Below are 27894 nucleotides of genomic sequence, written 5' to 3' on the forward strand. Positions count from 1 at the left end.
ATTTGTTCATTTGTTCCTTACTGGAATTTGTTCCTCCTTACTGGAATTTTACTTCACAAAGAGATGGTGGTTCTCTGTGGTGTTCACCTGTGGAACCTCAGCCTCCAGAAACCTGCCTCGCAGCCACAGGCTCAATAAATACACTGACTGAATCAGTGTTTGAATGTCTCTGGGCTCATTTCTGCGAATAAAGTCATAAACAACCAACAGTTGCAGGTTTTGTTTGTTTTACTGAAGTAGGGCACTCAACAAAAGGAAGTGAAAAGCAGGGGGTCAACAAAAGGAAGTGAAAAGCAGGGGGTCGGGAAAGTAACCACCTTTTACTCAGAGTGTGCCCGGTTTCTTGTGTGGCCACGGTATGTCAGGATGTGTCAGTACTCCTAGAACCTGAGACTTTTCTATTTCTGAATTATCTTTCCTGATAATTGGGCTGGATCCTTAACCTCACGGTTCACTATTCTTTAGCAAAGAATCATTCCCGGGCTTTATTTCTGTAACCGCTCTTTTAACCAACCATCGCCTAGGGGAGAAAACCCAACCCTACCGCGCAAGCGCTCAATGGCTGATGCCGCGGCACCGAGGCCTTTACAGTGCGCATGAGCAACTAGAAGCAGCTAGGCGGGAAGTGTTGCGCAGGCGCTTTTGGTAGAGTCGCTAGGTGGGGATCTCTTGGCAGCGGCGACCCAGGCAGCTGGGGAGCCACAGAAGTCGTATTCCCTTAAACTGTGAGTTTCTGACGGTTTGTTCCATGGCGCGGGATTCTGAGGGACTAGAAACGAATTCTGGATCGTGACTTCGGTCTTGTCGCAGCGCAGTAACCCATCCTCCCACCCCTGTTCGGATCCCGCTGATCCACGGCGGGAAAGTCATGCGCCTGCGCACTAAGCATCCCGTTGGGTCTCGGGTCTGAAGGAGGAAGGTCCTTCCCCGCTGAGCTCGCGGCCGGTGCTCCCAGAAGGATCCCATTCATTCCCTCTTTCTCTCCCCTCCGCTGATAGCCAGTATCGGATCAGTTCTCCATCAACTTGCATGGGGCCTTGAGCGAACCTCCTGTCCCTCCTTTTCAGTACTCATTCCTCCTTAATTTCCCTCAGGTCAAACCGCTCTCCCCATAAGGCCTACCGTACCCGCCCCTGCTCCCCTATTCTCCAGCTGGCTTGTGTCCCGTCGCGCTGCCGCCCCAGTTACCGCCACCACCCTTCGCTCCACCGCCGGCCGCCGAGGCGACTCCCCTGACTAGAACATTTTCCCCTCGCCGCCCCCCCCCCCCCGCCTGTGTTGCTGTAAGGTAAAAGGGAAGTAAATGTAATCCTTAGAAACGGCCCACAGTTTTACCCCCTTTGGGGATTTAGACATAAGGTGCGCTTTTAAATATCTGCCCCTGTGGGGACTGGCGTTTTTTTACTGCTTGGTTCAGTGAGTGATTTAAACTTCTCATCTTCTCCAGTATTCTAATTTTCACAGCTGCTTTGCTCCCCCGGTGGACATGACCCCTTAGCTGGCATTTTGCATCCCAGTTGTTTTGTGATGGAGGCATCTTTGGGGATTCAGATGGATGAACCAATGGCTTTTTCTCCCCAGCGTGACCAGGTTCAGGCGGACGGCTCGTTAAAAAAACATGAGCAGAATTTTAAACTACCAGGTATGTGTTTAATTCCAAGGGTGTACAGGCAACAATTCTGTGATTTCGGTTTTTTTTTTTTTAATTTTTTTTTCAACGTTTATTTATTTTTGGAACAGAGAGAGACAGAGCATGAACGGGGGAGGGGCAGAGAGAGAGGGAGACACAGAATCAGAAACAGGCTCCAGTCTCCGAGCCATGAGCCCAGAGCCTGACGCGGGGCTCGAACTCACGGACCGCAAGATCGTGACCTGGCTGAAGTCGGACGCTTAACCGACTGCGCCACCCAGGCGCCCCTCGGTTATTTTTTTTAAAAGGAACTTCCCGAATGGTAAAGTGAGTTGTATGTTTACATGGGAGTGTTTTACATATCAGTAAAGCTTCCTGAGGTCTAGATTTAGGATTGGATTGCATTTTAGAAGGATTGTAATCCATCCATGTCATTTTACAGAAGTTGCTAGAGTCTAAACATTGGTGGTTATCCAAGAACAGTTTGTTGATACCCAAACTAGAATTTCTTCTCCCAGATCTCTGTTCTTATCTGTCTTCATATTGCATTAAACTTGGATTTAGAAGTCGACGATGGAGGAATTTTCACCTGAAGTATTGAAAAGCAGAATTCACTGACAAATAAATAATGAAATATATGTAGCAGTACAAAAGCACTGTATCTCAGTGTACATCTCAGTGTTGTTTGACCTTAACCCAGACCCTGAAGTGAGGAGAGGATCAAACAATACCTGATCTTATACACTAAAATGTGTGCACCTTCATTCCTGCTCTAGCAGTGCCTGCGACATAATAGGCATTTAATAAGTATTTGTTAAATAGAGGAGTTCCAGGTGACCATTTCCTTTTTCCTAAAAGATAGCTAAACCTTCTTTTCCATCTTTGTTTTAAGCATGTTTTGCTTGTCCAGAAGATACTAATTTTGACCTTCTATCCACGAGATCTATTTATCCACTCTAGAAAAATGATATCACATGCTTTTGCTTTCTGACTAAAACTTAAACTCTTCTTTGGTGTCAAAATGAGTACCCTTTCTAATGTCCCAGTTGTTCCAGTTGCCTGTGCTTAAAAACGCTAGAGTTGTCTTCGACTTAATGATTTATATTTGCTTCTCATAAGAAATTATCCAACTTTATCTTACTTCTTTTTTAATATGTATGGCATTGCTTCTTATTCCTACTTCCACCACAGTAATCTGTTCTCTTACACCATGCTCCTGAATTACAATGAAGTTTCTTACCTAAACTGCCTGCTTTCACTTCTTTTCCATCCTCCAGTTCATTTGGTACACTGCTACTAGAATAATCTTAAAATGCCACTTCATCCAGTTTCATGGTTGCTGTCCCTCTTCCATTTGTCCTGTTCTTCACAATTCAGCTTTCTCCTGTGTCACTGGACCCATAATACAATAACAGTCATTGTGTTAACCTTCTTGTATCTTTTAGCACTCTGTATATTTTGTCTTTTCATTTATACTGTAAGCTTGAAGGCAGTATCTCATATAGCTCCTGGTGTATCTTGTGCTTTAGACAGAGTGTATGAACAGATGAATCCGACATGGCTTTAGCATTATGTTCAGGTGAAAGCTACTATTCTAATATTCTGAAAATCTGGGAAATAAAGAGTAAAGTGAATTGTAGTCTAAATTTCTAAACTTTTGTGACTTTTTTGTAACAGAACATTGAACCTTATAAGCAGTACCTTTAATAACTCATAAAACATGCTGAAATTTTATTCATACTTATTTTTAATATGATGCTTAGTAAAAGGTAAGGTTATATAAAAAATAACTTCAGTAAGGAGTAAAGCTAATGATATCCAGGCCCATAACTGTCTCATGAGCTAATATGATTCACTTTCTCTTGATGGAATAACTTTTGAATGGTAGGACCTTTTTGTATGTCTTTGTATTCCCAGAACCTAATAGTATCCAGCACAGAGTAGGTGCTTAAAAATACATGAATGAATGGTTTAAGGCAAGGATATAAAGTCAAATACTTAGTGTAATGGACGAATAACATGGCCCTTTGTTTTAGGATATGTCAGCTATTGTAGCTCTTTTTTTTAATATAAAAAGTGTATGTGATTATTGATGAAAATTTAAAAAGTGTAGAAAACTCAAATAAGGAAATAATGTCCAAATTTTATACATTATTATACAAATATTGCCCCGTTGACCTCCTGTTACAGTCCTTTAGTCATCCTGTGCATAACGAGATACATTTCAAACAAACAAAACTAAATTAGGATCGTAACCAACTTATTTCTAGTCTTTATTTTTTACTTAGCAATATGTAACTTGAACATTTCTTATGTAAATTATCTACAGCTTGGTTTAAGTTGATTGGCTAATGTTTCATTGCATAGTATGCTACAATTTATTTAATTACACTTTTTAGTAAACCTTTAGATTGTTTTCCATTTTTTCCTATTAAGAAAAATGCCACAGTGAATAAAATACTGGGCATAATATTGTATCTAATGTTTACTTTCCTCTGTATTGTTGAACTATACTATAAGTTGCGCTTGTGATGTGTTATATGGATGCTCTTAGCTCTTGCTACTAAAATGGGTTATAGTATGATATGTGTGGGACAGATCCAGTTTATGCCTGTTGTCACACTGTAATTGTTATTAGTGTCCCCTTTCACTCTCAAGAGTGCCTAAGTTTGGGCTAAATTATATGATCTTCCTAGCTTAAGAGATGTAAGTCAGACAGTACACAAAGCTTCAGAATAAGCATCACATATATTCCTAGAGTGGCAGTTTTACTCCGTTGTAAGTAATTGAAAACATTTTGTTTATATGATGAATATTAAATATTATGTGCAATTACTTTTCTAGGTGCTGGAATAAATCAGTGCATAAAACAGACAAAAATCAATGCCCTCAATCTACTGGAAAGATAGATGATAAAAGAAATAATATGTTCAAAGGTGGTTAGTATTGTGAAGAAAATATAGAAGGGAAGTGGAGATAGGAAGTGTTGGAGTAGGAGATTGTGATTTTTAAGAAGTGTAATTGGTCAGAGAAGACTTCAGTGTGGTAACGTTTGAACTAAGACTTGAAGGTGGTAAAGTGATGAGCTACATAGATATATGGGGGAGAGCATGCCAGGCAGAGGAAACAGCAAGGGAGAAGGCCCTGAGATGGGAGTGTGCCTAGCATTTAGGAATAGCAAGGCCTTGTCCAGGTCCTCGTCACTGGAGGCTGGAGGGTGATGGGAGTGATGGCAAAGAGAGGTATGAGGAGAGGAGGTAGTTCCTTCACCTTTATATGAAGCAAGCTGTGAAACTCTTACTAGGTTTGAGCAAAATAGTGACATGGTGACTTAGCTTTCTCAGGATCACTCTGGGTACTATGTTACGAATAGATGGGACAGGCCAGCAATGATGAAAGTTGAGAGCATAGTATTAAAGCCACTTGGATATATTATGTAGCAGGAAAAATATTTTTCCTTAAAATTTCAAAATGGAAGCTTAGACCTTCATGTTTAAAGTATAGGCATTTAGGGGTGCCTGGGTGGTTCAGCTGGTTAAGCATCTGACTCTATTTTGGCTCTGACAGCACAGAGACCTGCTTGGGATTCTCTCTCACTCCCTCTCTGCCCCTCTCCCACTGGCACCTACTCTCTCAAAATAAATAAACTTTAAAGAAGAAATAAAGTATAGGCATGTAAATGTTTTTGGCTTGTAGACTTTTCAGGATCTTCCCCCTGATGCTCAAAGTATATAGTCATTCTCGTCTCTGCCTTTAGTAGTGTTTTCTGTCATTTAACATTAATGTTCTCTTTTGCTATTTACTCTCATCTCCTTCAGAAATGAGGATTTTGCATTCAGTTTGGTTGTCAGAAAGTTTTACTGTTGTTTGAAAATGTCAGAGTTGTTCTGTAGTGACAGGAAACTAATATAAACATATTTTGAGTTTTGTAAAGATACATAAGTGCCTAGCAAGTTAGTAGTGGCATGAAAACACCTTGAGCTTACATAGTCCTTCACGTGGCTTGTGTATTACAGTAGTTCCTTATTACATGTATTTCCTCTCTGGTGATTTCTAATAGTTAACCAGTGTCTCTATTACTGACTGCCAGCTCATGCTAATACAAAGGGAAGTTCCAAAACATAGAACTCAAAGAAAAATTCATCTAATCTAACCCCTTTGATTTTCAGGTTAAGAAAATGAGTATTAATGTGGTTTAATGATAGGAGTTGAATCTGGGCTTTCTTCTATTTCAGCACCCAATAGTACCTTCTGTAATAATGGAAATGTTTCTATGTTGTCACCTATAGCTAATACGACAGGAAATTTTTAATTTTTTTAAATTTTAATTTATAAATTTAAGGGGCACCTGGGTGGCTCAGTCGGATAAGCGTCCAGCTTCTGCTCAGGTCATGATCTCACAGTTCCTGAGTTTGAGCCCTGCATTGGACTCTCCATTCTCAGTGCAGAGCCTGCTTCAGATCCTTCCTCCCTCTCTTTCTGTCCCTCCCTGCTTGCGCATGTGCACTGTCTCTCTCAAAAATAAACATTTACTATAATAATAATAATAAAATCTTTAAAAAATAAATTTAGTTACATGAAACTAGAAGACAGCACAACTCTGTATCATATGACTACAGAGCTTTTAGTATTCTCATATATACACACACACAACAAAACATCCACACAAACACTTCAATACATTTTGTAGTAAAGAGACTACAAATAGGGTTCTTAACATTTCATTGTATATAAATACCATTGATTTAAAAAAAATTTTTTTTTAAGTTAATTTATTTTGAGAGAGAGAGGGCACAAATAGTGGAGAAACAGAGGGAGGGAGAGAATCCCAAGCAGGCTCTGCACTGTCAGTGCAGAGCCTGATGCAGGGCTTGAACTCATGAATCGTGAGATCATGACCTGAACTGAAATCAAGAGTCAGATGCTTAACTGACTGAGCCACCCAGGTGCCCCTAAATACCATTGATTGTTAGATAACCCCATTTTATCTGCTGCTCAGAAATGTTGCCAGTTATACTATGACACAGTGCTTTCTTATCACCTAGAATTTTTTATTTTATACTTTTTGAAAGAGTTCTTTTGGATGTAATTAGACAAATAATTGTATATCTCAGGTACATAATTAAAAAGGAAATTAAATATTTAACATCTTTCTTTTCTGAGTCACTTTGAGTATAGTCACACTCATTGACACCCCATTTTCCCCCTCATAATGTTCTCTATACATTAATGATGCAGAATTTCTTTGAAGAACTCATTTTTTAATTACCATTTGTTAATGCACTCATAAGAGCCCAATTATGTGGAGCTGGCCTACATTTGATTCTGCTTCATCACCTTTACCACTTTTCCCTACAACCGTTTGCTCTTAAAGGGTTAAATGTGAATGCTCTTTTATGATTTCTTAGATTTTCGTCAAGTCACTGATACCTGTTCTGTAAGTATTGATACTGGCTGACAATAATTGTAAGTTGCATCCCAATTTCAGAGTTTTTAAAATTGTGTTTCAGAATCAAGGACATGTAATATAAAATTGAATATATCATTTTTATTACCCTTTCATGGTGCCTTTCCTGTGACACCGGAATTTGAAGCTGGTTGGAATTGACACCCATTAAGAAAGATTATAATTGACTATGGCAAGAGTGACTGCTAGAGGCTGGCTTTTCCCCCCTGGCTTTGGTTTTGGTTTCTAGAGTGAAGTAGTGTGGTAGCGTATAGTGAGGTAGCTGCTACTGTCTTGACTTCTTCACTCTTTTGTAACGTCTAAACTTTTGCTTTTTTTCCCGTCAGCTATCTCTGAATGCCCATAATGATAGTAATAATTCATTCACTGAACAAGCATACCAGGCACTGTTCTAACTAGGAGCTGAGTGTACTGTGGTGAATTATGCACACAGGGAACTGTACTGGTGGAGCTTATGTTCTAGTGGGAAGAGGCAGAGAGCAAACAAATAAACAGGATGATTTTATAGTGGACAAGCACTCCAAAGACAATAAACAGGGTAATGAGAGGAATGCTGTTTTAAATAGGATATCAGAGAAGAACTGACCTTTGAGCCAGCCACATGAAATAATAAGGGAAAAAGATTTCAAGTAAAGGGTAAAGCAAAAGTGCTAAAGAAATAATGTTAATAACTACTACAGTAAGAATTACCACTTTTATTTAATATTTGCTATGTGTCAGGCATTGTGTTAAAAACTTATGTATATTTCATTTAATCCTCACAGTATCTCAGTGGCATGGGTACAGTTATTACCCCTTTTCTGTGGTTGGGGAGACTAAGGCTCAATGTAATAAGCTGTGTGCTCAAGGAAAGTCGTACCTAGTCTGGTAAATAATAGCCAGGATTTTAATTTAGTCCTCTCATCTCCAAAACTGTTACTCATAATTACTCTTCTAGTATTGCCTCGTGTATTGAAACCCATGAAGCTTCTCCAGTTACCCATGAAGTAGATGGGAAAGTAAGTTCTTCCCATTTCCTTAGATGGATTGATACAGTGGAAAGAATACTAGATCTTCTTGGACTAGATCTTGGCTTGTTATTTAGTTTCCAGCTCTTAATGTTCTTCTTCCCCCTCAAATTCATCCTCTACTTGTCATCTTCCTGCTTAAAAGTTTTCCATGGCTTTCAATTGCATTCTTTCCCTCTCCCTTCTTCAGCCACATTGAATTTCATTACCTCCCTCACCGACCTCTCCCCTTGGATAAAATAATCCATGCCTTTTTCCTTTTCCATTCCTTTGTGTACATAGTTCCTTCTTCATAAAATGCCTTCATCCACTTTTCTACTTGGTGAGTGCTTCAGAACACAGCTTAATTGTCACCTGGAGCTTGCTGTATTCATTCCCCTCCCCTTCCTTATATCTAGTAACATATGCATTCTTGTATTATTATAGTTACTGTCTTGTATTCAGAGCTTTTAACACCTGACTTTTCCACTAGACTAAACTCTTAGAGAACAGGAGTTGCACCAAATTTGTTAATTTTTTTTTAACATTCCCATCGCTGAGCATTTTTAAAAAATTTATTTATTTTGAGAGAAAGAGTGGGGGAGGGGCAGAAAGAGAGGGGGGGAGAGAGAGAGTCCCAAGCAGGCTCCCCAGTGTCAGCATGGAGCCCAATTCGGGGCTCAATCCCATGAACTGCAAGACCATGACCTGAGCCGAAATTGAGAGTCAGACACCCTACCAACTGGACCACCCAGAGGACCCTGAGCACTTTTTAAAACACAGTGTTTGTTAAAAGGACACATAATTTCACTTTCCTAAATAGGGTTTTCTTATCTGAAAATCAGGATAATTCCTGTTTTGCCAGTATCCCAGTGCTGTTGTGAAGATCTGAAAAGATAATACATGTGAAAGTGGTTTGAAAATGTCTTAAACTGTTATATACATTATTTACATTATTACTATTATAACTTAAAAAGTAGCTGGTGTTTGTCTTAGATACTGTAATAAAATCCGATAACTCTTAAGTATGTAGTTTTCTTTTATATCCAGTAGTTTATCACGTTTGGTATTACTGCCTTTCTTACTTTAACCGTGTATATTTTTGTAAAGAGTTTATATGTATTTAAAAGTAGCAGTTTATCTTATCTGGTCTCAAGGATAAAGGATACTATTGATAATTGGGATAGTTGTTTTTTTAAAAATATTTTTAACATTCCTGAGAGCTTTGGTAGAATTTCTCTCTGAGGGTACACTGTAAATACTCAATATATAAAATTTTCCCAAGCTTGTAAGATTTTGTATCTTTGGGGAAGAGAAATAGTTTTCAAGAAAATTACATTGTGTCCTGGTCATGCCATCTAGTGATCACAGCACAAATTGTTTAGTTATTTTTTAAATTAAGCTTCTTTATTGTGTTGTACTCTATGCAGTGACAGTGTATCTGTTAATATAATTCTGAGTAATAGAAATTTGATGTGTGTGATTCTGGGACTTAACAGTTTTATGTTTTTTCAAGAAGTGTGTTACAGCAACTTAACAGGGTTTTAAATATTTTTATCATGATTTTAAAGTTTATTATAGCTACTTTTTAACTTTTTAATTACGTTTTAGAATTTATTTCATTGAGGTTTTTTAACTTAAAGTATAAAATATACTTTTATTAATTATAACTATAAATTCTTTTTCCTTGATAGGTGTTAAAAAAGATATTGAGAAGCTTTATGAAGCTGTACCACAGCTTGGTAATCTATTTAAGATTAAGGACAAAATTGGAGAAGGTAACTTAGAGATCTACTTTATTTATAAGTTTTTTCCCCTTATGTTTTGCTTTGTATAATCTTGATTTTCATTACTATTTCCTTTTGAAAAGTATATACTTTTTAAAATAATAAGATCATGGTCATATTACTAATTATGACATCAGGTTTTCTTTTTCCCCTGGAAAGAATGAAAGAATAAATATTTACAGTAAAATGAATAGTCCTATTTTAATCTTTATGCTGTTATACCGTTAAAAGTGTTGATATACTAATATATTGTTAAGGATAATTATTGAAAGTGAAAAATTTAAGATTCATGTGGGGGAATTTGATCAAGGAAAGTCCTCCTTTTTCTTTCTCTGTTGTAGTTAGGTAGAACTGTATGTTGAAACAGAGAAATCTAAGGTGACAAAATGATGGAAATCAAGTGGTAACAATATTTATAAGATGGTCAGTATCGACATAAATGTCATTGAGAGACTGGCAGTCTTGTTGATTAAATGAAGGGTGAATTTATCAGATGTGAAGTGAATGAGAAGGTAAAAGATAATAAAAGGTTTTGGTGGCTATGTTAGGAAATGCCAAATAGTTAAAAACAAAAAAGCTTCCATTTACTTCATTGTTTGCTTTTCACAATGAAAAGTGTCAAACACAAAGAAGCGTAGGTCATTGGGCAAAAAAATTAGAAGGTGAGATGTTTTGGGATGTAAGAAGCAGATCTTTACATCTTTACCTTTTTTGAACACTGACTTAGTGTTCAAAAATTTTGTTCTGGAAAACACTGCTGTCCTTCTAACATTAATAGCTATTCCTGGAGAGGGGGAGGGGAGAAGGGTGTTCTAAGGCTAAATAAGTTTGGAAAATGCAGTATGTATGGCTCCCTTTTGGTTATTTGTGATGTACTTAAACACACAAAGCACACAAAGCTCTAGCTTTGGAAATTTTTGTAGTAAAGAAATTTATCAATTTGTTTTAACTCAGTTTTCTCAAATTTAACTGACCACCAGCTCTTTTATTTTTTCTATTTAGTTTAATGCTAAATTTAAAAGCCCAGGTGGTTTTGTAGTTTTTTCCCCCCAAGACTATTAACAAGGCTACTTCTAACAGACCTGTATCCAACTCTAAAGGAAGTAATTTCAAATGACAATACTATAGAAAAATACTTGCTAGAATGGATCATGACCATGGAAATATTTTATGCTAACCCAGGCAGATTTACTGTAGAGCTTTGGTAAATTAATATATCCCCTAAAGAATTGAAGACAGTTGAGAATTTATTAAAAATTGAAAGTCCTATTTTTAGATGTTTTTGCTCTTCATGTATAATATCTTTAAATATATTAATGATAGATTAGGATAATTTCATGGGCTCCAGTTTTAGGATCTATTTTAGCATTGTTTCATTAACATTTTTAAAAACCAAATATTGAAAAATTGAATACATTGTTTTACAGGCACTTTTAGCTCTGTTTATTTGGCCACAGCACAGTTACAAGTAGGACCTGAAGAGAAAATAGCTCTGAAACATTTAATTCCAACAAGTCATCCTATAAGAATTGCAGCTGAACTTCAGTGCCTAACAGTGGCTGGGTATGCATTATCTTTAACTGAACTGCCTGTATATTTAAGATTTTTAAGTGGATATCTAACAGGGGTGGTTAGATTGTCCATGAATTCAACATATTTTACAGTCAGGAGTCTGCAGTTTGGTAGCACTTTCCCCCTCTAATGTTGGGATGGTTAATTAAATTTATATTTTTAGAATGGATTATCCTTGAGGCTCAGCTTGACTTCCTGTTCTCTGACCACTTCTTTTTCTAATCTTCCTGCCAAGTCAAACCGTGGTCTAGATATTTTTTAAAATGTAGGGAACTCCTATTTCACATCTCCCCAGCTATTGACAGCCCCATCTCATATTTTATTTTGAACAGCAGAATCATCTGGCATGTCTTTCCCATTGGTCTTTCTCTTCTAGGTCATTCCTGTCACCAAACCTACATGATCTAGTATTTCTTATCCCCCTGTACTGCCATCCCTCTTCCAGGTGTTTCATCATATCTTTGCTGCTCTTCCCAGCCAGACCTCTCAAAAATGATCTATACATACTATTTTCACTTCCATACCCTACCTTCACTACTCTCACTGTGTGTCTACTTTTCTCTATACTAAACTGAAACCACTTTAGATAAGAGTCCACTGTGACTTCCATCTTGCCAGTTTCTTTTTCTGTTCACATGAACCCTAGGCAGAGTTTAACATAATTGATTTGAACCAGTGTCTTTTGACTTCTATACTGTCACATACTTCTTGTTTTCTTCCTGCTTTATTTGGCCTTTCATGGTCAATATCTTTTGCCAGTTCTTCCTCTTCTACGTGACATCTAAATGTTGGAGTTTCTTGGTGCCTTATCCTAGGCTCTCTTGCTCTGTACTCTTCCCTGGGTAGTATCATGTATTTCCATGTGGCTTTAAGTGTATGATAGTGATTCCCATAAGTGTATATCTTGCCTCAGACCTCTTACCTGCAGATTTGTATATACCCACCTACTGATTTGACATTTCTACTTGAGTACCTAATAATTATCTCAAACCTAATGTGCTGAAAATTAAATTTTAATACTCCTTTGCCTGCCAAAACCCCCACAAAAACACCTACTACAAAGCCTGTTTTCATCTGCTCATCTCAGCCTCCATCATCAAGTCCTGGCTATTTTTGCCTCCAAAATATATCTAAAAACCCATTCATATCTATTTTCTCAACCACTACCTCAGACCAAACCTAGATTACTACAATAGCCTGCTTCTTCTCTTTCCCCCTGAATCCCATGGTCACAGGACAGCTAGAGTAATCTTTGAAATATAAAAATTTGTATGTATGTAATATAAATTGTATACTTTTATTTCCCCCTCTTAAAATCCTTCAGTGGTTTCCCAGTATTCTTTGAAAAAACAAATCCAACCTTATATCATGCACTCTTCCCACCTCCCTCTCTGTGCTCTAGTCACTTTAGTTCCCTCAGATTTGTCTCGAGCTTTCTCATCTCAGGGTCACTACCCATTACGGTTCCCTGGTCACTAAGTCCTCTCCCAGTTTTTGCGGGCTGATCTTTCTGATCTGAGCAAGTTTCAAAGATGTCATCTGAATTAAATTAGATTCACCTGTTTGTTATTGTCACAGCACCTTTTGATCTCTTTCAAAACCCTCATAATCTGTCCTTTGTTGTCTTGTTTATTATCTGTTACTGTTCATTAGATAGTAAACTCCATGAGGGCAGAAATCATGTTAAGTTTAATTCACCTTCCCATCCCTAATATCTAACATACTGTCTGCCAAATAACCATGCCCAGTAAATATTTATTTAGTGAATGGACAATCCTATTTCTTTGTTTTGCCCCTATGTTTATTAGAGAAGACAAAAGAATGAGATGGCCTCTGTAAGGCATAATTACATACATTCTACTCCCTTGAATAAAATTGTTCCTTTTTCCCTGTTTTAAATATTTTTCTCTACCACTTTTCTATTCCATGTACTTCAAAAAAAGTTCATGCTAAAAAAAAGTCTTTATCTGATCTTGCTTCCTTTCTAGCTCCCACACTGGTTTTTCTTCTTTTCTTTGCCAGATATTTTAGGCAAATTGTATGTTCTACTTCCAGTGTATCTTATTTTCCCTTCTTAAGTCCTGTTTGGCCTCTTAAATTATTAAATTAATTTAAGTTTCCACTTACATTATTCTCAGAAAAATTACCAGTTAATTCCTCTTTGCCAAACTAAAAGCCTTCCCTCAGTCCTTATTCTCTATGACCTTCATACTGATGACTACTTCTTTTAAAACTCCTCATCTGGGTGACATCCCTTTCTGGGCTCTCTGCCCCTTTTTCCTTATTTTGCCCTCCAACCTGGCAATTTTCCAAGGCTCATTGGCTCTTCTCTCTAATCATTTTCACAGCTTTAGGTATCACTTCTCCACAAGCACTGTCACTGACCTCTCACTTCTCACATAAGATTTAGTTCTGTATCTAGAACTTTTTATCAAAAAGAGGGAGGTCTTCGTTTTTGATGCTTCTTTTCCTGATCTCTCTACATTTTTAGGTGGTATCCATGTTGTTCTACTGACTCAAAACCATGTAAAGTTAATTTCTTCATCTTTTATGATGCAGTATAGCATAGTAGTTAAGAGCATAAGACCTAGAGCAAGCTGTGTGGATTCAGATCCTGGCTCCATGACATACTAGTTTAGTTAAGTTCCTTAACTTCACTTGGGAAGTTCCTTAACCTCTCTGTGCCTTAATTTCCTTAATTGTAAAAAAAAGGGGGGAGGAAATAATAGCACTTTCCTCATAGGGCTGTTGTGAGGATTAAGTGAATTAGTTAATAGATGTAAACTGCTTACTTAGATCAAAGCTTGGCAAATATAGTGAATGCTCAATAAATGTTAGCTATTATTTTTTAATTAACTTACTCATTACTATTGCCATTTTATCTGCTACAAAGGCTTATTAATTCATTATTGTTTTTCATCTTGTCCTTCTCATTCTGTTACTTCCCCAATTAAAACTAATGATCTCATGTTTGAATTACTATACTAACCTCATAAATGGTGCTATTTTTGTACAAGTCAGTTAAACATGTATACTGTCATACAAGAGCGTAGTTTTAAGTAGTTTTCCAGCATTTTATGCATAGCTAAAGTTGCATTTTTAAAGAAACTTAGCATAAGGTTTCATTTCATTTGACCTTTCCTTTAAAGTTCATTATGCATTTTTCCACTAGGGGGCAAGACAATGTCATGGGAGTTAAATACTGCTTTAGGAAAAATGATCATGTGGTTATTGCTATGCCGTATCTGGAGCATGAGTCCTTTTTGGTAGGTTTTAATACTTACTGACTTTTTATTGGCTAAATATTTAATTGAAAGCAATTTTATGATCTTATTCATAACTTTATTTTAGGACATTTTGAATTCTCTTTCTTTTCAAGAAGTACGGGAATATATGTTTAATCTGTTCAGAGCTTTGAAACGCATTCATCAGTTTGGTATTGTTCACCGTGATGTTAAACCCAGCAATTTTTTATATAATAGGCGCCTAAAAAAGTAAGTATGAAAAGTTACTAGAAGATATTCACACTTGAATGAATTTGTGCTATGCGGTTCACCTGGGAGATAGAGAACATACTATAACAGCCATGCACAGGTTTTTTTGTTTTAAATTTTCATTGTGGTTGGGGAATGGAAATACAGTGAAACAAAAGATAAAATTATATTAGTAAAGCAGTGTCCGTTATTAGATACACCATGGTTCAGTGGAAATAGCACTTAGCTAAAATAAACTTAAAAACGGTATAGGTCTTTTGGGGCACCTGGGTGGCGCAGTCAGTTAAGCGTCCGACTTCAGTCAGGTCACGATCTCGCGGTCCGTGAGTTCGAGCCCCGCGTCAGGCTCTGGGCTGATGGCTTGGAGCCTGGAGCCTGTTTCCGATTCTGTGTCTACCTCTCTCTCTGCCCCTCCCCCGTTCATGCTCTGTCTCTCTCTGTCCCAAAAATAAATAAACGTTGAAAAAAAAAACAAAAAAAAAACTGTATAAGCCTTTTTAACTTTCACATTTCTCTTATCTCTGGGCTTCATGAGGGAATTAGAGCACATGATAGCCAATTTCCTGTTTCAACACTGAAGTTTTGTTATTATGTAAGTTTGTATTGTATATGTTTATATACATATATGTTTTTTATACTGATAGAGGTGTTGTAAAGCTGAAAACCTGGCTTAAATACTGTTTATTATATGATGGATCCTACTAAGAGTGGTAGGAGGTATAGAACTATAACTTCTTGGATTTTACACTTCTGACTTTTCTCTTTAATTTTCTTTAATTGAATCAAGTTTTAAGCCTGTGGTTTTATTTTATTTTTTTCTCTTAAGTTTATTTTTTGAGAGAGAGAGCAAGAATGGCGGAGGGGCAGAGAGGAGAGGGAGAGAGAGAGAATCCCAAGCAGCAGGGAGCCCGATGTGCAGCTCAGACCCACAGATCATGAGATTATGACCTGAGGCAAAATCAAGAGGCAGGCGCTTAACCAACCTGAGCCACCCAGGCGCCCCTAAAATTTAATTAATTTTTCTTTTAAGCTTGTTAATTAAAAAGTATCTACTGTGATGCCATCTTAACCATCATAAGAGAACAAAGAATTGGGCTTATATCCTGCAGTCCTTGTCTGTCTTGTCAGCACAGGCCATTGGAGAAAAGGGAGAAAGATTTTTGTGTGTGTATGGGATGTATCATTCCTTAATTTTCAAGCCTAGTTAGCTTTTATATCATTACCTTGGCTATAAACTCATTTTTCTTGTCTTTTTTTCAAGAATGTTATAAATTGTTTTTTTTTAAACGTTTATTTATGGAGAGAGAGTGGGGGGGAGGGGCAGAGAGAGAGCGGGAAAGAGAATCCCAAGTAGGCTCCCTGCGGGCAGCACTGAGCCTGATGCAGGGCTTAAACTCATGAACGGGGAGATCATGACCTGAGCTGAAATCAAGAGTTGGACACTCAATCGACTGAGCAGGTGCCCCAAGAATGTTATAAATTCTTAATTCCCTAAAGAATTATACTTTTTGTGTAAATATGATTAGAGCATATTATGATGTTACTATGCTTTAGTTGTTACAAAGAAGTAAAAATGCTTGCTTTTGTTTCTTAGGTATGCATTGGTAGACTTTGGTTTGGCCCAAGGAACCCATGATACCAAAATAGAGCTTCTCAAACTTGTCCATTCTGAAGCTCAACAGGAGAGTTGTTCACAAAATAAATCCCATATAATCACAGGAAACAAGATTTCCTTGAGTGGCCCAGCAGCACCTAAGGAGCTCGATCAGCAGCCTACCATGAAGACCGTGAAAAGGCCCTATACAAATGCACAAAGTCAGATTAAACAAGGAAAAGATGGAAAGGTTCTACCTCTTTTATTTAAGTATTAATATGGTTTTAGAAATGTACTTCTTTATCCAACAGAGGGAGATATAATACCAGGATAATACTTGCAATTAAAAAATTTGTTTTTACATTTGTTACATATTCAATTGATTAGATTCCACTAAGATTTATAATAGATCATTTCAAAACAAATTACTTGCTAGATTTATAATGTCTCTATAATGTTACATTATGTAACAAAAATGGAAAATAATTTTTCCCTGCATGTTATAAAGTTCAGATTAATTATCCTTTTTTAAAGAAAACATTAGTTATAGAGGAAAAATTCTGAAGTGTCTATCTCCATTTTAGCTGCACAGCAAAATGTAACATCCATGCAGGTGGTTTTTAAATTTTTTAGTTATATATATTTGTGGATTATGGTAACAGTTATATGGGTGTTAAGAGTTCTGTCTAGACTATTTTCTCCTTTCACAGAAGTGTTTTGGTGCCTGAGAATGACTTGGATGCAGCTGTTTTTGTTTCATGTCACTTAACTCTTTCAAAACTGGCAGAGTACAGCTGGCAGAAAGTGTTACAGATATAATCCTTATTTTCCTTGTTTTTGTTGGTATTGTAGGAGGGATCTGTAGGCCTTTCTGTCCAGCGCTCTGTTTTTGGAGAAAGAAATTTCAATATACACAGCTCCATTTCACATGAGAGCCCTGCAGTGAAAGTAAGTAATGTAGCTTAATAGTGCAATCATCAGTCAGTACACTGAAGAGAATTTAGGGATTGGTAGACTAGCATTTATTATTACTCCGTTTTTAAAAGTAGAGTTTTGCTGTGGCAGAAGGTATTACTGCTTTGAGCATCTTGTCAACACTTTTATTTTCTCCAGTTTTTTTCCTGAACTTTTCTGGTGGAATTTTTCATCATTTTTGGTTAGCTGACTGCTGTTGCTGTTTTCTAAAGGAACATTTAGAACATTAAGGCCTTTTCTCTCATTACTAGGATGTGAGCTCCTAATAACTAACACATTTCTGACACACAGTTGATGGTGTAAAGATGTTTGTAAAATTTACAAAATTGTCATCAATATTAAACGGTTTTAAATTGACTTACAACAGCTAGATAGCATAAGCAACAAATTAAAACTGATTTTAGCCAATGTAATTGTGCAGTTTACAGTTCTGAAATGGAGTTAGACACTAGAACGTAACTGTTATACTTGTGTAACCTATCAGGAAAAATTCTAATAAAGTGTAAGTCACATATTTACCAATTGAGGACTGATTAGTAAATTTTAATACATTTATTCCACAGAAGAAAACTAAAAAGATTTTAAATACTTTAATAGACAACTGTTTACTTACAATCCAACAGCACACTCAGCACTTTTAAAAGTTAGGTTTCTACTGTTACGTTTTGCCATGCTAGCATTTGAAGGCATTAGGTTAAATATCACAGAAATAGGAAATGCGACTTTTCTTTTACAGCTTATGAAGCAGTCAAAGACTGTGGATGTACTATCTAGAAAGTTAGCAACAAAAAAGAAGCCTATTTCTACAAAAGTTATGACTAGTGGTGTGATGAGGAGAACTGCCAGTTCTTGCCCAGCTAGCCTGACCTGTGACTGCTATGCAACAGATAAAGTTTGCAGCATTTGCCTTTCAAGGTAATGTGATTTAATGCTGCTACCAAATCATCAGCATGCTGCCAGACATGATTAGAAATTGCATTGATTTGGTGGGCAGTTGATTTAGTGCAAGGAAGAGAACAACACGGTTCTGTGAACTACGCAGACACTAACGTGGAGAGGTACGATGATGAGCAAATGATAACTATTGTCATCTAGTCTTCATTTGACATGAATTGCTCATTGGAAAACACATTTTCTCTTGTATGCAAGTAATTTTGGTGGGGGCAGGGATGGTTTCTTTGGAACCTTGGATTTGCACATTTTACTTGCTGATTTAATCTTTTGTTACCTTATTCCTGCCTGTGTAGAATAATCAGAACCAAATAATAGGGTGTCTCTCTCACTCCTACCTCCTACTCTTAGTCTCATAAATTCCTCCCTTTCTTTCAGAACTTGCATGAGCTTTCTTGAGCCTTTCCTGATTCACTTAAGTATATAAGTCAATAAGTATGTCAAATTAGTTTTCTAATATCACTCCAAACAGAAGTGATTTTTATGCCTCTGAATTCTATTGCATTCAATTCTGGTGTATTTTACTTTTCTCTTACGGTTCTTATAATCTGCTACCTCCTTTTACACCTGGAAGTTACCTTAAAATTTTTCTGGAATAAGGCCTGGTAACTTGAGGGGTGGGGAGTGGGGGAGGGACCAATAGGAAGCAGAATCTAGGATTTTCATCACACTAGATTATGATTTGCTTTATAAATAACTTTTATTTATATAGATATCAAGGCAGGACTTATTGTGAAATAAATAGATAAATGTTACTTTTTGGTCTTAAATAATTAAACTTTAACATAACTAGAAAACTCTTATTTCGTCATCATAAGGCGACAACAGGTTGCCCCTAGGGCAGGTACACCAGGATTCAGAGCACCAGAGGTTTTGACAAAGTGCCCCAATCAAACCACAGGTATGTTGCACTAGAAATACAGAACCCAATTAGAATTGGTTATCCCAGGTATATTTTATTTTATGACCTTTATGTTTTACTAAGTTTTTCTGCTTTTAATAAGTTATGTAAGTAGTTCTAGCAGTGTGGCAGTCCCATTTTTGAGATAATGCTATTGAAAATTTCTACTCCTAGTGTTGGGTTTGTTTTTGCCTTTTTTTTGTTTTTTTCTTGTAACAGACTTTTTCCTGTACAATGCATCTTGCTTATCTATTTACAAGATGATTTTGCTATGAATTTTGTTAATGTCATATTTGTAGAGGAAAAATTGTGTTTAGTAGTCTTTGCTAACTTAAGACTTGCAGCATTTTATCTGTTTGCCCAGTACCCCCCAAAAGTCTTCTGTGCTGCACTGCACATAAGATTGTGTATTTGATTAAAATTATTTTTTGTTATTGTGAAAATAATACAGTAGAATTAAAGAGTTAAAGAGTTTTGAAAAAGGAAAAAAATCTAGATCTACCAAAGTTGTCATGAAGCCAGAACCCAGGAAAAATCTCATTGAGTAAATGAATCCTGCCATTCCCCTAGATAATGGACTTGAAAGAAATGCATTCGTCCATTGTGTGTATTCTGTACTTGCTAATGATACCAAAAAAAAAAAAAAATTATCTGCTTATACTCTCAAATAATTGTAACCTGTTGAGCATGATTGTAAATCTTTATGTGAGGTATTGTAGGGATATTTATTCCTTTTTGAAGGGAATATGGAAGGAAGTTCATTGAAGAGAAAACCACTGAGAAGAGAACTTAAATTAGAGTAGGTGGTTGGCATTGATGCATGAGCAGAGAATCTGAAGAAATAGCATGGTCTAGTCTAGTCAATAGGAAACAAGTTTAGTGTTGCTAGAATGTAAGATGGAAGTGAAGGAATGGTGAGAAATAAACCTGATAATAGGTAGGCAAGTCAGATCACACATGTTAAACAGCTTGGACTGTATCCTATAGGTGTTGGGAAGTTATTCAAGGGAAAGAGATGGTAATAATTATGTTTTTTAAGTTTATTTATTTTTTAATGTTTATTTATTTTTGAGAGAGAGAGACAGAGCATGAGTGGGAGGAGGGGCATAGAGAGAGGGAGACACAGAATCGGAAGCAGGCTCTAGACTCTGAGCTGTCAGCACAGAGCCCATTGTTGGGCTTGAACCCACAAACTGTGAGATCATGACTTGAGCTGGTGTCAGCCACCCAGGTGTCCCTTATTTACTTATTTTTGAGAGAGAGAGGGCACACGTGCACAAGAACAAGGGAGGGGCATAGAGGGGGAGAAGGAATCCCAAGCAGGCTCCATGCTGTCAGCTCAGAGCCTGACACAGGGCTTGATCCCACAAACTGCAAGATCATGACCTGAGCTGATATCAAGAGTCAGATGCTTAATCAGCTGAGCCACCCTGATGCCCTGATAATTATGTTTTAACTGCATTATTCTGGCAGGTATGCAGACAGCATAGGTTTTGGAGAGTTGGGGCCTGCTGTGGTCCAGGTGAGAGATGATGAAAGTCTGAATGAGGGCACTAGTAATAGGAATGAAAAGAAAGGTAAAGGAAAGGCAGAACTTATTGGATAACTGGATGTGAGATTTGGGTGTGGGGTGGTGAAGGAAAAGGCACCCAGGATGTTTATCAGATTTCTAGCCTGGGGGACTTGAATGGGTATCAGTAGCCAAGGGGGAGAATAAAGAAGTAACTGGTTTACAGGGAAAGATAAGGTGGATTGAGGCATAATTGGCTTGAGATATTGGTGGGGACACCAAGATAGAGATGTCCAACAGAGTAAAAGTCAAACTTAGGGAAGTTTAGGCTGGAAATACAGTTAAATGTCATCAGTATATAAAAGATGGTTGAAGCTGTGAAGTAGATGGGGTCAGTCCGGGGAAGAGGTTGGAACTGTGGGGAACCTCAGCCTTAAGGGGTGGGGAAAATGTTGAAGGAGCAGGCAGAGCTACAGAGGGAACAAAGAAAGGCAGGTGATACAATGGCCAAGGTAATGGTGAGCAAGTAACTTGGTGATACTGGGGGGTCAGCAGTTAGGAGAGATGTCCCTAAAAGAAAAAATTAGTTTAACATGAACCTGTGCTAGTCTTTTTTTTTTAATTTTTTTTTTTTTTAACATTCATTTATTTTTGAGACAGAGAGAGACAGAGCATGAATGGGGGAGGGGCAGAGAGAGAGGGAGACACAGAATCCGAAACAGGCTGCAGGCTCTGAGCTGGCAGCACAGAGCCCAACGCGGGGCTCGAACTCACGGGGCCATGAGATCATGACCTGAGCCGAAGTCGGACGCTTAACCGACCGAGCCACCCAGGCGCCCCGAACCTGTGCTAGTCTTAATGTTAACTGTCAGAATTCTAGAGATTAAAGATTGTATAGCAGAAGTTAGGGTAAGCACCTGGCTGAAGAAAAGCGTCTAATATTCATTACTTTTCACTAAAATAAGCCACTTTCACTATGGTGCATAATTCTTGAGGAACATCCAGATTTTTCCACATAGCTATTTTTGGATTTCTTTTGATCTTACAAAGTACATATCTACTTAGTGTTTTATAATGATGAAATGTCCTTTTAAACTTACCAACATGTTGCTCAAGAAAGAAAATATTGTATTTTGTATTAAGGATGTTAGACTACGGTTTCTCAATCATGGTATTACACTCTAAGCATCTGAGGAACTTAAAAAATTCTGATGCCTGAGCCCTACTCCATAATTAAGTCAGAATCTCTGAGGGATTGGGCCTGGACATCAGAATGTTTTTTAAGGCTCAAGATTTGCATAGCAAAGGTTGAGAACTATGGATGTAACAATGATGTAAATTGACTACTGATGATAAAGTTATAGATATGGAATTTTTTTTAAAGTTTGTTTTCTGTTACAGCAATTGACATGTGGTCTGCAGGTGTCATATTCCTTTCTTTGCTTAGTGGGCGGTATCCATTTTATAAAGCAAGTGATGATTTAACTGCTTTGGCTCAAATTATGACAATTCGTGGATCCAGGGAAACTATCCAAGCAGCTAAAACTTTTGGTAAGCAGTTTTATATTATAGAACAAAAGAAATGCCTTTTTTAATTTCCTATAAATCAAATTATTAAGAAATTCTCTGATGTTATGTAGAAAATTTCTCTGTTGCTTGAAAACTAATAGCATTGTGTAAGAAAATAATTTATCCATTTTTCTTCTATATAATCATTTAATCTCAGCAAGCACAAAGTGCTATTTAAATATTTTAAAGTTCAACTTTATAATCTTAAAAGGATAAGGAATAAAATCTTAACTCCCTGTAGTTATGGTTTGACTTTATTACATAAATATTTCTAATAGTATATGTTTTAGTTTATGATATGTTTATTAAGCATCAGGTGTTCTTGGGCTTGCCTTAATTGATCTTAGTTTATACTAACAAGTAAACAGTTAATTATGAGACAGAATAATAAGGACTCAGTAGGGAAGATAATAAAATGTGGGTTGTTAGGTTCCTTAGGGTTAGGGGAGCAAGGAAGAGAAATGTGCAGAACACCTTTGCTGATGGAGTATTATTTTAAGCATATAAATAATATGTTGTGGGAAGTCATCTCCTTAGTTACACAAGTTCTTATACTTCTAAGACTTCATGGGGCACCTGTGAATTCTCTCAACATTGTTCTGACCAATGACTTTAACTTACATGTTCACCTTGTTTTTATTCTCCATGCACAGTTATAGTTAATATTTTCCAAAGTGGGTGGCTGTGATTGTACCACACAATATAGAATACCCCTGTGGGACAAAATTTCAAACAACCCACTTCATAAGTAGCTGGGCTGCCCTTGTGCCCAGCTCCAGGATCAGTAGGTCTTAATCGGGTCCATATCAGAATTATCTAAAGAACTTAAATACATATGCCTATCTCACTCCACTCCTTCCTGGGAAATAAGATTCAGGAAAATATGATACATAGGAAGGGCCTAGGCTTGTTAGTTTGGAAAAACAAGTGATTTTAACCAAGAACTACTTCTAAGAGCCACTGCAAAAATGATTGCCCCTTACTTAGACACCATTGCTATGGTCTAATCCATCAGAAAAGCTTCGTGGTGGTTATGAAGAAAGCTCCGTGATGGAGGCTTACCAAAAAGTGTTTCTTCAGCAAAGTCAATCCACAACTTCTCACTTTCTTGCACCTAGTATAAGAAAATGTTATCAAAGGATAATAGGTTGAAATAATACACATACACAAAGGGAAAATGACCATAAATGGAAAGCAAGATGGATTGATACCTTGGAAATTGTATTCTTACGTGAGTATGTTTACTCTCAACTGATTGAGAAAACTTTTCATCTAGTGTTGAAAAACTTCATGAGAAGTTTATGAAGTTTATCAGAGAATGGACATCAAAACATTTTGTTGAAGAGCTTAACTCTCCCTTATCTGTAGTCAAAGTTATAATGAGGACCAACAATGGAAGCACAACAAGTGATGCAAAAGCATTTAAGGGCAAGTGTCATGATAGCAGGCCTAGGCTTTTAAAGATTTATCATCATAATGTTTGTTCTCAGAAACTAATAATGCCACATAGTTTTTGTCTCGGTTTATTAGTGTGACCTCTGCAGCTGTTTCAGTCAAATCTACTATAACTTTGGGCTGAATACAGAAGGACTCAAAACTTCAGTAGTCACCTTTGTGTTCTCCTTTATGACCCAAAGAAATGACTTGCTTGGGATTAGCAGTGAGAGTACTTGTACTTCTCTTGTGTATAGCGTGCCTCACTGTCCTCAACACCTAGACCTGGCCCTACTGTGGATTGTCATCAAGGACTCGTTATATCAAATAAATTCAAATGAAGGGCGCCTGGGTGGCTCAGTCAGTTAAGCAACTGACTGGCTCAGGTCACTATCTCACAGTTCGTGGGTCGAGCCCCACATTGGGCTCTGTGCTGACAGCTCAGAGCCTGGAACCTGCTTCAGATTCTGTGTCTCCCTCTCTCTTCCTCCCCTGCTCATTCTCTGTCTCTTCTGTGTCTCTCAAAAATAAATAAATGTTAAAAAAAATTTTAATAAAAAATTTAAAAGAAAAACCTTGAGCTAAAACAAATGCCTGACACTTGGTCTGTAACAAAATATTTTGATTGAATGTATTATTTTCCCTGAATGAGCCCTCCTTTGAGCATGTGAAAAAATTTAAGCATGTTGTATAACTTAGGGAGATATTGTAATACATACTGTTACTTATTTCATAACTTCAGCATAGCCTATAAATTAATGAATAAAACTATATGACTATTCTCCTCTGCCTATAATTTTCTAGAGAGAATAAGAATGATAAAATAGATTTAGAGTAAAAAAGCATTGCCATGTTGTATCCTGAGCAGACTTAGTTTTTGGTCATTTGTTTTCCTTGGTCTCTTCCCTGCCTGCCACCTCCTCCTCCCTTCTTTCCCTGCCTTAGAACACCCAATCCAGTAGTTAGATCAGGACATGTAAAAGTAACTTTATAGCATCCAGAGCTAGATTGTTTTTTTAACAACCCATGTACCCCAGAAATCTGTATGCTGTGCTACTCCGTTGTTTAGAGCCATATTTCTGTTTAATAAGGAAATATATAAGGCAAATACAATACACTTTTGCCTGTTTGTGTGCTTAGCTTATTTTTGCCCATATGTGAATAATTCTGTCAGGAAATTGTTTCAGAGACATTTATATTTTTAAAAACTAAGATCTGGCTTATTAACTCATTCAGAAACATTTATTGGGACTTTATGTGGCCCAGGTAGTATTGTTGAATCTGTTCTTACAGAACTTAAATTCTAGCCGGGGAGACAAATCTGTCAGACAAATGAGTAGTATTGAGAAAGATAAAAGGAGAAAGGGAGAGAAGAGGGCTCAGCTGTTTCAGATGGGTCGGTCAAGGACCCAAGTATCTGTCAGGATGTGATACTTGAACAATGACCTGAGAGACTGAATAAAGCTTTTTTATCCAGTCCAGCCACCATTAATTGAGGACCTAGTATGTACTAGACATTGTCTAGGCTTTGAGGATTCAAAAGTAAGTAAAATAGACCCTGTCTTCAAAGAGCTCAGAGTCTAGTAGGGGAGACAGCTCTACAGTTACAATACAGGCTAACAAAAGTAATAGAAATTTTCACAGTTTGCAACACAAGTTTAGAATGTTCAATTCTGTCAGAGTGTCAGGCCTCACAGAGGCCTGAAGCTGAGTGAGGATATAAGTTGGAGTATCCCGAGCACATGGGGGAGCACAGGGGATCCTAGGCAAAGACAGGAACCATATAGCCAGAGGAATGTAAAAGCTAGGAAGGGGGAGAGGGAACAGGAGCTGCAGCTGAGGAAAGATTACAGAAGGATATGGTGAAGCCGAAGGAGTTGACAGTCAAGTGAGTCCCTTACATAGCTTAGTAAGTCACTGCTTTCTACTTACCACCGCCCACTTTATGATTTGACCTTCAACTATGTAGTACAAGACACAAATATTAGCATGTGGTACTCTAGCTCTTATGCAGGGCAAATATATCCCCAAAGCACACAATTGGGCATGGATGTTTCCCATTAGAGAGGCTTCTGGTATACTCAAATAATGTACATGTATTTATTCTTTTTTAGGCAAGTCGATATTGTGTAGCAAAGAAGTCCCAGCACAAGACTTGAGAAAACTTTGTGAGAAGCTCAGAGGTATAGATTCTAACACTCTGAAATTAACAAGCGGTGTACAAGGGCCTGCTTCTCGTGACCCAACATTTTCAGAGAAGACTGACCATAAAGTTTCTCACCTTATACAAACACCTGAAGCACAGCATTCAGGAAATTCATTGTATAAAGGAGACAGTAATGGCTGTGGGGGTGGTTTGGATACAGATACTACCAATTTAGCAGGCTGGAATGAGGTACCTGATGAAGCTTATGACCTGCTTGATAAACTTCTAGATCTAAATCCAGCTTCAAGAATAACAGCTGAAGAGGCTTTGTTGCACCCTTTTTTTAAAGATATGAGCTTGTGATTATCGTTCCTTATTTATAATGTTTGCTATTGTGTATTATGAGATGGGGTGAAAAAGAGTTTTTTGTAATAGCCATAAGTTCTTGATTAGAGACCAGGGCAGGATGAATAATTTATTTTAAAATTTTAGTATTTGCTGTCTGGCAAATGCTGAAATACGGACTACGATCAAAGATGCCTAGGATAGCTCTTAGGGCTAACTACATGATCTTTGAGTTAGATCTACCCAAGTAGAACTAGATCTTCAGCTTCCTTAATTACTTGTCACTGCCATATGCAGAGAAAGAAGCTATTTTAGCCTTAGTACATAGAGGTTTGAGGTACAAATCTTAAAATTAATGGATGTGATCTTAAAATTAATGGATGTAATGGGGACTAAATGAGTCGAAAGACTTTATTGGTTTCTTTAAGCAATGAGCTATGTGTACTTTTAGAAAACTCAACCTGGTGTTGGTGCTCTAACCGTTCTATAGGTAAAGGCGATCATTTCCTCTTCTAGAGGCATATATTACACCTTTTATGAACACTAAAATAACTAATGAGAAAATGTTGGAGGTAATACCACTTAAAATTGAATTTATCCATTTTTTAATGTATTTTGTTAAAGTATTTTTTGTGTGAATTGCCACATTAATGGTTTCTCTCTTGATTTTCTTGCCTTCTCTACCCGCACCTAAATTCTCCCTGAAAATAACATGGTGCTTTCCACAAAGTTTCTGTATGCTTTGTTAAATATTGCACGTGTTTACAGTTGGGTACTTCATGCATACACGGATTGATTAAAGGAAAGCTGCAGGGCCAAGGTGAAGACTGATAATCCAAAATGCTTTTATTTTTCTCACCATCCTAGGTGTAATTAGGTAGCTGCTAAAAGGAAAAGTGAATACAGCTTTGAGAAGATTATTGGAGAGTCTTTCCTCTGAGTGGAGCCATCAGGATCTCTATACCCTATTATAAATAAGTTGCTCCTGCTCAGAGAAGATTGATTACTACAGTCTTGGGCAGATTGGGAAGAAAGATAATGAAGTGGGCAGAGTAGAAGAGGACCAGAGGTAGAGACTTATGAATTACTACATTCCAAAATGATATATATCAGTGACAGCATATCAAACTCTTCGTGTGAAATAAGTTTGGGTGTGTGGATCCACGGAGAAGTTTCCCATTTAGTAAGGATAGAATATAGAAACAGCTTATGGATACAGAACATTTTGTTATTTTGTACATTCAAGTCAGTGTGTCTACCTACTCTGGTAAGTATGGCATATGTTTAGCCATTACCACTGATGTACTCGCTCTTCTCATACTATAATCTTTAAAAAAAAAAAAAACTTGAATGTTCTTGAATTTGTATGTTTAATAAAGTTATTCTTTTCTATTTCTTATGTCAAACTATTCATTTGAAAAATACCTCTTTTTAAAAACACATTTGTCACTGGAAATATTTTCCTCTTGAGACTAATGAATGCTGTCTCTCCAGCAAATAGTAGACAGATTAACAAAAATTGACCTGGCTCAA

At 37.2% G+C, this 27894-nt stretch overlaps 1 protein-coding gene across 4 annotated transcripts; it reads left to right on the forward strand.

Moving 5' to 3' along the window:
- The first annotated feature begins 602 nt into the window (after positions 1 to 602).
- CDC7 (cell division cycle 7) lies at positions 603 to 27756 on the forward strand. 4 transcript variants are annotated; one of them, XM_040470953.1, is made up of 12 exons: positions 603 to 725; positions 1448 to 1642; positions 9778 to 9861; positions 11298 to 11433; positions 14615 to 14708; positions 14794 to 14936; positions 16531 to 16780; positions 17383 to 17478; positions 18242 to 18420; positions 19275 to 19357; positions 22269 to 22418; positions 25985 to 27756. In XM_040470953.1, the coding sequence occupies exons 2-12, from the start codon at positions 1528 to 1530 to the stop codon at positions 26377 to 26379; spliced, it is 1725 nt and encodes a 574-aa protein (XP_040326887.1). In that variant the 5' UTR covers positions 603 to 725; positions 1448 to 1527; the 3' UTR covers positions 26380 to 27756. The 4 variants fall into 4 exon arrangements, with proteins under 4 accessions (XP_040326887.1, XP_040326890.1, XP_040326889.1 ...); XM_040470955.1 differs by having other exon boundaries at positions 616 to 725; positions 1465 to 1642; XM_040470954.1 differs by lacking the exon at positions 603 to 725 and adding an exon at positions 853 to 997.
- Positions 27757 to 27894: the final 138 nt, after the last annotated feature.

Source organism: Herpailurus yagouaroundi, unplaced genomic scaffold, assembly GCF_014898765.1.
Source record: "Herpailurus yagouaroundi ecotype Mexico unplaced genomic scaffold, PumYag 77, whole genome shotgun sequence".
NCBI lineage: Eukaryota > Metazoa > Chordata > Mammalia > Carnivora > Felidae > Herpailurus > Herpailurus yagouaroundi.

What these genes read in the sequence shown, in the direction of transcription:
- CDC7 (XM_040470953.1), top strand. Translation starts at nt 1,528, where the DNA reads ATGGAGGCATCTTTGGGGATTCAGATGGATGAACCAATGGCTTTTTCT. An exon ending in TGCAGCATTTGCCTTTCAAG is followed by an intron (nt 18,421 to 19,274) that starts GTAATGTGATTT and finishes CGTCATCATAAG; the next exon opens with GCGACAACAGGTTGCCCCTA. An exon ending in GTGCCCCAATCAAACCACAG is followed by an intron (nt 19,358 to 22,268) that starts GTATGTTGCACT and finishes TTTCTGTTACAG; the next exon opens with CAATTGACATGTGGTCTGCA.